Consider the following 12,958-nt stretch of genomic DNA (forward strand, 5'->3'; position numbering starts at 1 on the left):
ATGTCAGGAAGAAAGAATGTGCAAATCTTAAAATAACGTTCACACACACAAACAAACACTTGATTGAAACATGTCACCAGCAAAACAGCCTGTGAGTGAAAGTGGGTGGCCTACTGATGATGTGCTCTGCCTGGCACCCTGCATGTCTACAATGTGTTTGGGTCCCGTGGCCCTGCAGAGCAGCATGAGTAGCAACAAGGGCACCTCTTCACAACCAGGCCCAGCTGCCTCTCCAAAGTGAAGGAGGGAGGGAGCAAGGCAGTTTCAGGCAGGCATCCAAAGCTGGGCATGAGTCAAAGCCGAATACGCACAGACACCACCGTGTCTCACAAGATGAGGCCGTAAAAACTCTATACATTCACGACGGGACAAGGAAATGACACACAGCGCAGGTGAGGCTCTGCTTTATGTATCCCAGACAGCAAAGCACAAAGTCATCATTTCGCTTTAACTGCCCGTTCATCACAAAGCCCACGCTTGGCTGGACATTTCCCTGAACACCCATATTCTGTGCAACACACCTGCTGCCCGCATCGCTGTTCCACTACTTTAAAACATCTGCGTGCTAATGAGCAATAACTCACTCTGTGAACAGCATGGGAGCAGGTGGACTCTGAATAGTGTTGGCAAAGTCACCTTTGATGAGGTAAAATAAGTGAATACAACACTACGAGGAAATGAATAGAGAAAAAGAGACATATAAAAAAAAAGCCTTAAACTATAAATTAGGTAAAATAAAAACAGGAGAACGTGGAACTGCACTGGGGTATCAGGTGGGGTGTCACTTGAATATATGTATTTAAAAAAATCTACATTTATTTTATGTAACATACTATGTGGCAAAGTCACAACAGTTGCCTAGCATAGGAGAAAGGGAGCAAGCAGGGAATCATTTAGGCTACCGCTATCATGGAAAAGTGGACTGAGCAAATTAAAGTGTCAAGTCATAACATTTACCTGGTCTTCTTTTTTCTACTTTGTTGTTCTAATTCTTTCAGGCTGCTTTATGTGTGTAAAAAACAGTTTACGGTAACACCAAGCTAATGACATTCATTAGCTAGTTGTAGCTCGTTTCTAAAAACATCGTAACAGTGCAAAAAACCCTCCCTGATGATTAGGCCCAGCAGGGGGTCAGTTTAGACCTGGAATAACTCAGCACCAACAGTGTGGTAATGATGGCAGAGAGATGACAACCTAACTTGGCCTCTCAAGGATTGAGTTGCTCTGCAAGTGCCAAATACTTTGGGATTTGGCCTTTAGAGAAACTATGGTAGTAAAATTGCAGAAGATTAACTGTACTTCCCAAATAAACACTGGGTAAACGTTATCAAGTGTTTGTGAGACTAGATAGCCATCTCACCAAAGTGATGCTTATGTTGAAGTAAATTTAAGTTTACAAGTAGTCGTCCTGCTTTCCTGCTACAATTACATTTTTTTCATCATGTACTGCAAATGCAGTATGAACTGTGCAAACCCCTCCTGAAAACCTACTCCTTTCATAATGCACTGCATCATCTAACCCTTTAAAATTTTTTCAATAAATTAGCCCAAGGCACTAAAATGGCATTTTCACAAATGTGCAAATCCTGTTACCTCAGACTTGGATAAGTATTCCTACTACCCTGAATATGTCAAAGGAGGAAAACTGTGACGATATATTCAGATATGTTGTTTGCCGCAACAGCAGGTAGTGGCATAAAGTACATATAGCTCAGCAAGAAGTTTTTCCACTAATTAGGATTTTCTTTCCTGGTTATCAGTGTCTGAAACTGTGTTCAAAGTTCAGTTTCACTGAGCACACAGAGAGCATCGGTAGTCCCCATGTGGGATGAGTGTGAGATCATCAGAGCAGGTTTAGGCTGTAAATCAGCTTTAATGAGCACACTCAAAGCCCATCCCTGTCAGCTACATACAGCTTAGGATGTCTACCACATGAACAGGGCTGATCTTATTTAATTAGCTTTGAAAAAAAGTGCAACTCTGACCTTAAATATATTATAAATCCTTACTTATCCAGAACCTTCGAGCGCACCTTTGTATTCATATTACTTTCTTTTTTGTGTGGTCAGTAAGTAAGAGTTAGAAGTCACAGAGTGTTTACTATATATCTGTATTTGTTCATTCAGCAGCACAACAAATATATTTGTCCTGTTTAGTTGCCAACAAATTATTTCAATCATCATATCACACGTTCAAACCTCAGTGATTTTTATTACCAGAATTTTGCCAGTACCTGCAAATTCCACTAATTACTTAAATATAGCATGTTGTTGTCCATTTTATAAATATATTTTTAATGTTACTGTTTTTTTGTTTTTACATTATGTTAAAAACACCATATTCAGCTACAGTGACTCTTTGAGACTTGCATTTAGTTTGTTTGTTTGCACATAAATACTGATTAGGCTATATGTTAATGACGATAAACAAGAAAAAAAATGTTTAGAACCCATCTGACTTAAGCAGAAGATTTCTTTTAAATACAAAATTAAAACTGCAAATGATAAAACAGTTAGTTGTAATGTTTTACCTGTTCAGCTGCTATCTGTCAACTTACATTAACTAATAAGGAAATACCATAGATTAAATCATTCTTTGTAAACCCCGTTTATCTTGATTTGGTGCCAGCTTACCAGCATAGCTCCACTGTTCCATCTGTGCCTCATAATTAGGATTATATCAGACAGAAAATAGACATTAGACTTATCTAAGCAGCTCAAAGTCAGAGGTCTAGATCTGTTAAAGTTAAATTGGACTGACTTGTTTTATTGAGGCATGATATCATCAGTAGTGGGATTTCACTGCTATTGGAACTGACAATAATTTCTGGTATCCTTATAATATTCCAATAAAGATTCACATTCAAGGCCAGAAAGTCTAAAACAGAAAGTTTCAAACGATTTCCTGTCTTCTGTCTAGACCTCTGAGTCTGCTTCTCACCAGCTTTGTTCTGTTTTGGATCCCCACATGTCAGCACATGGAGCAAACACAACCACACACACTTGGCCTACAAATACACCCACACAACCCAGACGCGACCCAGACGTGAGAGCTGCCCTGAGTTTTTGTCACTCTGCACATGAGGCCTGTCATTTTATAGCCGTCCTTGAGAACACTCAACACCCCCCATTTTGGGGCAGACCACTGCTTCATAAGAATGGCACGGGCTGATGGACAGCTCCAAAGGAGGTGCCGACTGGGAGACGTAGGCGGTTTGTGTTGGGGGGATGCCCAGTGTCCTTGAATATTTCTTTGTGGTGACGAGTGAGGCCAAAAGCCGCTAATGACCACAGCGTAAATGTGGACGACTGAAAATTTCTTTAATTAATCACTTTTCAGTTTGAAGTAAAGAATAGGCTCATTTAGCATGACAAGAGACAGACTGCGCTGCAGCACGAGATCCATTATTAAATCAGATTACGGTGTGTGGTATAACCTCAACAAGTTAAATTGTAGGAATGGAGCAAAGAGCTCAGCGCTGTGTGCAGCCCAAGGGAAGGTCACATGGAAGAGTTAAGTTTCACTCACCTCATCGGCTGAGTCCGAAGTGCCGTCTTCAGATCTTCCACCACCTTGTTCCTCATTTCCATTTCCTCCTCGTCAAAGGCAAACAAAGTCTGCATCTGCAGATAAGAAGAGAAATGGAGATTTCACTGGACAAATAACAGATTCATAGAGTTCAATTCCAACTCTACATCAAGTGAGAATGTTACCTGCTGGTAGTAATTTGCAGAGGTGTGGACTCGAGTCACATGACTTGGACTCGAGTCAGACTCGAGTCATTAATTTTATGACTTTAGACTTGACTTGAAAAAATGTTCTAAGACTTGTGACTTGACTTGGACTTTTACACCAATGACTTGGGACTTGAATTGGACTTGAACCGGTTTACTTGAAAAGACTTGATATTTTACCCAAAATATAAAATTTAACATACATATTATATAGAGATTGAAAATGTGACGTCATTCACGGGTAGAACCGCAAAGGATTCTGGGAACTCGTGGCAAGCGGTACTAGCGCATGCAGGCTTTCAATTAAAATCAGTTATACAGCGATAAAAAGAAACACAAAAATGTCAAGAAGCCGTTGTATTATTAACTGCAATAGCCGGTCGCATGACAGCCACGGGAAGCCGACGGGTAAAGAGATCGGTTGTTATCGGATTACGTCGTTGAAGAGAAATTGTTCGAGCCATGTTTCTGAAGTAACAAAGACGCGACGGATGGCCTGGATTGCAGCCATTCAAAGATCAAATATAACGTCCCAGAACCCTCCAGCTCACAGGTTAGTCTGCTCCAAGCATTTACACGAAGGTCAGTGTTTTTTAGTAGTTAATACGTCATTTTCATAACATAATTGGTGATATAGGTTACAAGCAAGTCTGGCGCTGAACAGAAATTGTCGCGCTATGCTCCTTTATTTATTGTGCATAAATAGTGAATTGTCCTGACACAATATTGCGTTTCGCTTCTGTTATTATGGTACATTGACAAAAACACATACTTTTATTCACAGGATAAAACAGGTTTTTTGTATCACTAATTGCCCAGTACGATTACAGCATACAATATTGTTGTCACTGCTACATTTCTGTGATGCTACCAGAAATTATTTCCACTACTAATTAATTACCCTTGAGCTCAAAGGTCCTATTAATAAACGGTTAACGAATGTGTATTTATGATGACGATTTGTGAGACTGGTAAACTTATGATACGTACGATGGTCTTTCGTTCTACACGGTGCATTTCAAGGTCCTGCACCCATCCGTCGGTAAACTGTACCTGGGCTTGTTGCAGTGACCTGAAGTTACTAAACTTCACGAGTGTATGCACTCACTCCAAGAAGCGTATAATTATAAATATGCATATAAATATGCTACGATGAGATAGCTGACTTTATCTAACTAGCAAATGTTGTCCAGGCTACGTTGGTGATGCAGTTCTTTTTAATGTGTATGATATTTTTGTCATGCGATTTTAAAGCCGGTCCTACAACCGCATCCAAGAATAACATGCAGCTTATCTCAGAACTGTCGGTGAAAATTATTCTTGGAGCTAGGTTTAATTGAGCTGCATTTTAAAGAGGTGCAATTTCACAATTTGTGTATATTTTCTAAGTTCACTATTTTGTCATGTGTTGAGAAAAACACAGATTTTAAAATTACATGGTCTAATATTTACATTTAGCATAACTGCAACATTATTTTTTCGTTTTTTTTTTAAAGACTCGAAAGGACTTGAAATTCAAAGTTTCAGACTTGTGACTTGACTCGGACTTTTACACCAGTGACTTGAGACTCGACTCTGACTTGCCTGACATTACTTGAGACTTGACTTGAGACTTGAGGATAAAGACTTGAGACTTACTTGAGACTTGCAAAACAATGACTTGGTCCCACCTCTGGTAATTTGGTACTTTCCATTTTTAATTAGAGCAGGGCTCCTACAGCCCGAGGAAAGTTGGGTTTAAGACTTTTTTAATGCCGCTCAGAATAAAATTTAAAATCAATTTCACACAAACCAAAAACTGAAGACAAACAACATCAACTGATTGGGGTTGTTTGGTTTTTGTGGTTCAGTCGAATCTCTCGTCCAACAAGCTAATTTATGTAGGCTGTTGATACAGACCAAATGCACGCAACCACATGGCAATTTTGGGAACACTGCACGAGATTTCACTCTCAATTACCATTGTGCATATGTTTTCTGCAAGAAATACACCATGACTTGTATGTTACCTGACATGAGACATTACAACAGAGAAATATGGACTTAAACAACTCAAATTCTTAAGGATGTGGTTCTCCCAACCTTGAATGCAAAGAGCCAATCAACAAAACAAATGGCTGATCTTATGTCCTTGAGCTGAAGGCAGCTGCATTTCTTTCTGAGGTTTTTAAGACATTTTACTTCTCATGCAAAAGGCTTCTTTGGTTCTAAAAGATGATGTGGATGATGAAGTTGGTCGAGAGGTTAAATATGTAGGGCTTCTTCAAGAACCTAAAAATGAAGTCCAGTTGCCTTGAACTCAAGCACCTATTCTGCGGTTCCTGCCCAAAATGAATTAAGTATTTCTCTGCAATTACAAACTCTGTATAAACAATCCTGGTATCAAAATAAAGCTAACACTTGTGAGACTTCATCAGCGTTGTAAATATTACAGCAGATGCTAGTTTGTCAAAGCAGCTGAGGATGGAAAATAGAAAAATACAATTTTTTTTCCTTGCCTAATTTCTGTTCTTTTTCCTGTATTTTATAGCATATAAAACCTTTGGACATATCCTGCGGTACACAATAAACTCCACAACATCATGAATCAACATATTGACATTATCTGTACAAAGACTGATGCTGCTGAAGTGAAACACAGCAAAGTTACAGAGATTTTAATGAAGGCGTAGCCAGGCATTTTGCAATTTGTTACATTTTGCCACAGTCTGTGAGAGTTGAATTTTCTTAAGTATTGAAGAGCAGAAATGACTCTAAATCTTTCTTTACAAGCCTACAAAATGCTTGTTTTTGAATATTTTTGGAAGAATTACCCCCCCCCCACACACACACACACACAGGCATAATGGTCCCTGCGTGATCGTAATTTGCACAGCGAAAATAGCCTTTAGCACTTTTTGATGGCCAATAACTTTGGCTTCTATTGGCCATTTTGCATGACTGACCCTTCTCTTGAATCATTTGAGCCAATAGAATGACAGTAACATCAACACATTTACAATCACAATTTGCAAGGCGAGAAATACACGTGAAGCAAAATGTACAACACTCTCCGTCATCCAATCACATCTCTGTATCTGGGCAGAAAATCTTATGACAGGAAACAACTCTGAGGTGTTGTGGGAGATGACTGCAATTTTTAAAATGTTTTCCCTCTAAAAGTATGTTTATTTTTTTTCCCCCCCACTGCAATTTAGATTTCTACTAGACTTGATCAAAAATATTCAATGCCTCTGTCTCTTCTCAGGGACAATGCTAAGAAAAACTAAAAGAACAAAATTAATCCTACATCTTAACTAGATTAATGAGTAGATGTATTTGCTATCACACTGCAGCTCTGTTTATTGCAAACATTTTCGATATAGTGTCAGTGCTGTGCGAAATTACATGCAGTTTTATTGTACATGCAGTGATTACTGTATATGTATGGTTCTTTATTTTTTCCCTTTTAATGTAGATATTTAGATGAAAGCTACTTAATATCTGACTGGAGACATTATGAAGACTGCTCCCATGAGACGAGATTCCTAAAAGAACCAGTTTCAGTCAGGCTGCTTTCCTGATCTTGATGATACAAAAAACAAAGGTTCTTTTTTTTAATGTATGTTTCCAATATTTACAAAACTTTCCATTTTATGATCAGAGTGTGTTTTGCCTCTTGCTCTGTGCAATGTTAATTTTTTATGTCTGTTAAAATTTTAAGATCAGATTGATTTAAGATATTTAAAGACTTTAAGGGTTCACGTTATCCACAGACACCGTGTCAGATCTTTTCGGAGCTTATCTTTAACACAAGAATATTAATTGTAATTTGGCAGCAATATGACTGCAACCACACATTTAGTGTCTTTAGTGTGATTATATATGATACTAGGACTAATTGGAACAATCAGAGACTCATTAGCAGACTTATACTTCTGGCACCACAACTCAAACAGATTGTGTTTGAAGCTACACAACATACCAAAATAAGTTATGCAGACAATCAGCTCTAATCAACCTAAAAAGAATAGTAATAGTGATAATGCATTTCTGCATCACTTCACTGATTTTGTCTGCAGTATCAGAGAGCAGTCATGCTCTCATTAGTTAGTGACACAGGCCTTCTGCTTAGCATCTCCAGGCTTTTTCCATGGTAGCTCACTACCAAGCACCGAGGCCAAACAGTGCATGTTTCAGCCAGTCACAGTGCTGCCCATTCATTTCCCTCAAAAGATACTTGTTTGCGATTGCTTTCAAACTTTAAACCTTAAAATTTTGGTACAGCTCGCTCATTCATTTCTAAATAAGTCTTGTCTTGTGATGATCAAGCCACTACAAAAAAAACAAAACAAATAAAACCATCAACCTAAAAGTTAGCTTGATGGTTCAATACCCAGCCCCTGCAGTCTGCAAGTGGTGCTTGCACAAGTGCTTAACCTCAAATCGTCCCAGATGTGTGAGTGTGTGTGAAAGCGTTTAAAAGCGCAGTATAACAAGGTTTGTGGACCTTGGAAAGAGACACTGTTGTTTGGTTCTACTAAGGCAGCTTTTTGTTGCTTTGAGGAGTCATAGACAAATGCCATTGGGCAACTTAGACCAAGGCAAAAATAAAAGACCGGAGGAAGAATAGGTAAATTTGATTTGGGGGTGCACTGTCCCTTTAAAAAGTAACACACAACCCCCCACCCGCCGTTTGTAGAATTATTTTATAGACTGCCAACTAGCTACCATGACATATCTAACTGAATCCTGACCCAATGTTTGATTTTCCAACAAGAGCTCAGATCTGTCCAGTGTGCGAGAGTGTTTAATATAGAAACGGTACACTCAAAACATCCATCGTGTCGACTTAGCCTCAAGTACAGATGGTTCAGGAGCCCTGTGCCAAACGCTCTGGCTCCTGTTGCTCTAAATGAGCGTGTTCATAGTCAATGGGAAGTTGGACACAACAAGTGTTGGGCTGAGTGAATGATTGGGTCGTGCTGTGAGCCAGTTCACTGTGTCAGTGAGTCTAGCCAAATGGCTCCTTCCTACATCTGCTATTAGTAAGCTCACCCGTACCTGTGGCCAACATGCACATAAGGATATCATTAGAGCCAGTTGGTAAACCAGCAGACGGTACTTCCCTAAATCCTTATGATGGGAAATGCCCTCCCCCCAGCCAGAACTATGCCTTTAAGCTAGTCATAAGAGCGTCGTTAACAAAGATGAATGCTACTAATCGAAGTCTTAATGTGGGCCATGTGGATCATTGACGCATCAACCAAGAAAAAGAAAAGAAAAGGAAAAAAAAAGAAGGGATGAGTTTAATCTAAACCAAGACAAACTAAATTTTGTTAACTAAAACAAAATAATTTAGTGAAATCCAGCTGCCATCGTATCTTCCACCATCAGAAGATATTTGGAAGGCTTACGTCAAGTTGCATTAAAAGTAAACGTATATGTTTATGTTTCATATCTCGTCAGACTAAAAAAAAATTTCTCGTAATTTATCATAGCCTGCATTTAAGCAGTGAAGTGACTGTTTTTCTTTTAATACCTAACATCAGATGTCAGGGACACTGCACGCTCATATGGTAGCAACTTGTCAGTCACCTAATCCCAAACTTTATCATTGTATTTGATGTAAACAGAACCATAATTTATAAAATAAACATATTCAGACTTGGAACTAGCAACTGAGACCATAAACTCATCGTGTAAGCATTTGCCGTAGTCACCGGCAATGCGAGCAGCAGGGTCATTTTCTCATACGCTTCTTTGAAAGCGGACTAGAATAGCCCCCCCCCTGCTGGTCACTAGAAAGCATGTAAGTTTAAAATACTTCTGCTTTGGCTCCGCTTTTCAGAGCTAGACTGTTTTGTAAAAAAGATCTCTAAAACTGAGCAACTCACATTAATACAGTATTTGGAAAATAGCACTACAGGTCAGAGGACACTAATTAAAAAATAACTTAATGAAATCATATCCAGAAATCAATGTAATAAAAGAGATTTAGCTAACAGATCATTCTGAATGGCTCCAAAGATATACTGCTTCCAATCGAAACATTATGAAAACACGATGCAGTTTATTTGCAATACAATTAATCCTGTACATTGTAAAATGTGTCACCTAATCAACCTGCTAAAAAGCACAGAACCTCAGTTCATATCAAAGTTCATCTCATCCTATCAATCAGTCTTGTGATTACTTCCAGAAGTTTGAGACCTTCATGCATTTTCCTTTTTCTTTATTTCTGCAGAAAAAACGATCCAGCTGGGAGATCTGAAGCTCTGCATACAACTCGGGCACAGCGGGGCTACAGAAATTCCTGTCAGAGTCACAAGGGCGTTTGAGTTATCACGCGGTGGCCCACGAACAACCTCAGGGCTCTGACACAATTTTATGAATGAACATCAAGATGCCGGTTGTACAGTAATCTCTCCGGGCGGCAAAATGAGATCATCCAATAACTCAGCTACTGTGTAGGGGCCGACCCCGGTGAGATCGCGCCGGAGCCAAAACATGAGGTCACGGGGTAGGAGTGGAGTGCCTCCAAATTTTAAAATGATGTTGAAGATCGTTTGGAGCTCCGTGGTGGACCAAATGCAGTTGGAGAGGAAGGGGAGGAAATCAGTCGGTGAATAATGGAGCTTAAAGTAGGTCTGCTTGTGCAAAAAGGAGACTGCTACAAGTTGTAAAATCTTTTTCATGCATGTCACCCACTGATGTAATATTAGCTGACGCTACTGTGCTTGAAACCAGGTTTCTCCCTGATATTATTCCAGACACATTTTTTGTAAAAGTCTCAAGCAAGGGCGGCTGCATTTTCAATAGATGTCAACTTTTTAAAACTTCTGGTACTGTACAGTAGACTTTTTAAAATCACCGTGTTTTGCAGGAAAAACAGGAAAAGAACATCTGAAACATAACTCTGACAGAGCGTCTGACACCTAATAGCACAGTGGCTCCACTACAGCCCTGGTGGATTTCAAATTCTTGGCAACTCACAAATCAGCACTTTCTCCCTGCTCTACTTAAAATACGGTTTGTGTGAGTGTGTGTGCGTGCTGTCAAGCGTCTGAGCCTTAAAGAGACTGAAAAATCGTTTCTCCAGACCTCTACGCTCAGCTCAGGTAGCAGTGTGCTGTTCAGAAGCAGTTCTCATCTCTGGAGTGGAGGCAGTAAACAAAAACAGCTGCAAAAATTGCAACCGACGACAGCTACGCTCGACAAACTGCAGGGCAATAAACAGATATTAAATGCCGTTACGTTTCAGCTCGGTGTTTATGGTATGCTAAGGTTCAACCGTTTGTTCTACCTCACACTGGAAAGATTTATGAATGCAAACATGTCGGACGGTTTGGCTAGTCTCTACATTTTGTGCTTATGTGTCACCTTTCAAGAGACTCGCTTAAAATGTCATGTTTTAAGATCTCAAAGCATTTGGGAGGCAGCTTGTCGTTCACAGAAGGACTCGGGGTGAGAGGCTGCTGGCACGAACCAGTCGGTTTGATATAATACAACATCATATAACAACACTTCTGTCTAAAGCGACATGGGGATCACAGCAGAAGCGAACTCTGCGATGGTATCACACCGTTTTTATTGGCAGACACACGGTCTAGAACTAACGAATATTGTCATCCTGGCTTTGCTCCATGTGTCTGACAGTATTTCCCACTGACTGAACTGCTGAGCGCCGAAATGGCCTGTTTGTCATCGCAGTGTGTGTGAATGCTGGGGTCACAGCGAAGGAATGTGCTCGTGTGAATATAACAAGCAGTCAGCAGGGAGATGATAAAACGCCAGCCAAGATATCTAAGAGAGAACGGCTGAGCGAACAGTGACCTCTGTGGGGTCTGCATTAACTAGAGTTCAGTACCATCAATGCTCCTAAAGCTGTTGTAAAGGGGACTTATTATGTTCCCTTAATAGGCCCTTGATATTTTTCATGCGTGGTCGGAAGCAAGCAGATTTGGCCCCTCACAAACACAATGCTTGAATGGTAGTTATTAGGGTAATATGCATTCCTGAGATGACCATCATACAACCATTTCTATGGCATTTTATGACAGATGTTTAAAGAGAGTACCTGGTACATATATGATGCAAACTAAGCAAAAGCAGAATATGTCTTCTCTTATCTTTTTTAAAAATAGTGGAGAATCAGTTTAACTTACAGCCGCCATGGAGTTAATGCGGTCGATGTAGTAGTCGGGCCAGCTGGTGGCCAGCTTGTTGGGGTCCTCTTGCTCCTGCACATGGACACAAAGAAAGTGCTTTAATACCAAGTCAAAAAACATTCGCTTTCCCACAAAGCTAAAATGCTGATCACAGTTAGAAATTCCATTTCTTTTTATGAAGCAAAAATTAAGCATGTTGGTTCTTGCTCCTTTTATCAAGATTTCAGATGTCAGTCAGCTGGCCTGAGCACCGGCAGCAGACCCTGGGTTATCAAAGCATTGACGGTATGCTAATGGTAGTTGCTTGGTAATATATTTTATGCATTTTATTCCTCCACTTTGCATCATATTGCGATGTAAAAGCACTTTTCCATTTATTGTTTATTTATTATTTACTTTACAATATAAAGCATCTTGAGGCAAATGTTGTGATTTAGGCCGTATAAATAAATCTGAATTGAATTGAAATCTTCTTTCCAGTTACCATAGGAGACAGACCCTTTGTTACTTTGACAATTGCAGCTGGTGTTTAGAAATGCAGCAGCCAACTCACTAATGGTAATGACTGGTTATGACAATTACCAACACAAACCATCATTTTCTGAACAGACGTTACAATCACTAATCAAATGCATTTCATTTAAGCATGTTGGCTCTGCTAAATTAGCACAAAACGTCTGAAAACGCCTCATATTCAGCAACAAGTCTAAACAGCTATGAGTAAAGCTTGATACTGGTAGTTAGGGTGCAGAAGTAAACTTAACCAGAGTCAGCTGGTTTTAAAGTTCAGTTTATTTATTAGATCCACATTTGGATTATTAAGCCAAGCATTGTGAAGAAACACATCTATTATATCAATATTATTTTCCATCAGTCAGGAAAGGAAGTTATTATCAGTAGGACAGATACTTTGTGTAGTGAGATATTATTTCCACTGATTAATGCTGCCAACTGAGCAGCTAAAGCTGACATTAAACACAACAGACATGGCATTAATTAAGAGAGAAACTGCTGGGGTGGAGGTGGGTTGTAAAGTGGCTTGCATATCCCCAGCAACTGTGGGCAAGCTAAAGC

At 39.6% G+C, this 12,958-nt stretch overlaps 1 protein-coding gene across 5 annotated transcripts in view; it reads right to left on the reverse strand.

Moving 5' to 3' along the window:
• The window catches only part of daam2 (dishevelled associated activator of morphogenesis 2), a 110,814-nt gene that overhangs the window by 31,899 nt on the left and 65,957 nt on the right, over nucleotides 1-12,958 (reverse strand). For all 5 annotated transcript variants that reach the window (XM_026152820.2, XM_026152817.2, XM_026152819.2 and 2 more), the window contains exons 4-5: nucleotides 11,882-11,956; nucleotides 3,529-3,623 (exon numbers count right to left, since the gene is read on the reverse strand). In XM_026152820.2, coding sequence (XP_026008605.2) covers nucleotides 3,529-3,623; nucleotides 11,882-11,956 — 170 coding nt within the window. The remainder of the gene's footprint in view (nucleotides 1-3,528; nucleotides 3,624-11,881; nucleotides 11,957-12,958) is intronic.

The sequence above is a fragment of the Astatotilapia calliptera genome, chromosome 19 (assembly GCF_964374335.1).
Source record: "Astatotilapia calliptera chromosome 19, fAstCal68.1, whole genome shotgun sequence".
NCBI classification, from domain to species: domain Eukaryota; kingdom Metazoa; phylum Chordata; class Actinopteri; order Cichliformes; family Cichlidae; genus Astatotilapia; species Astatotilapia calliptera.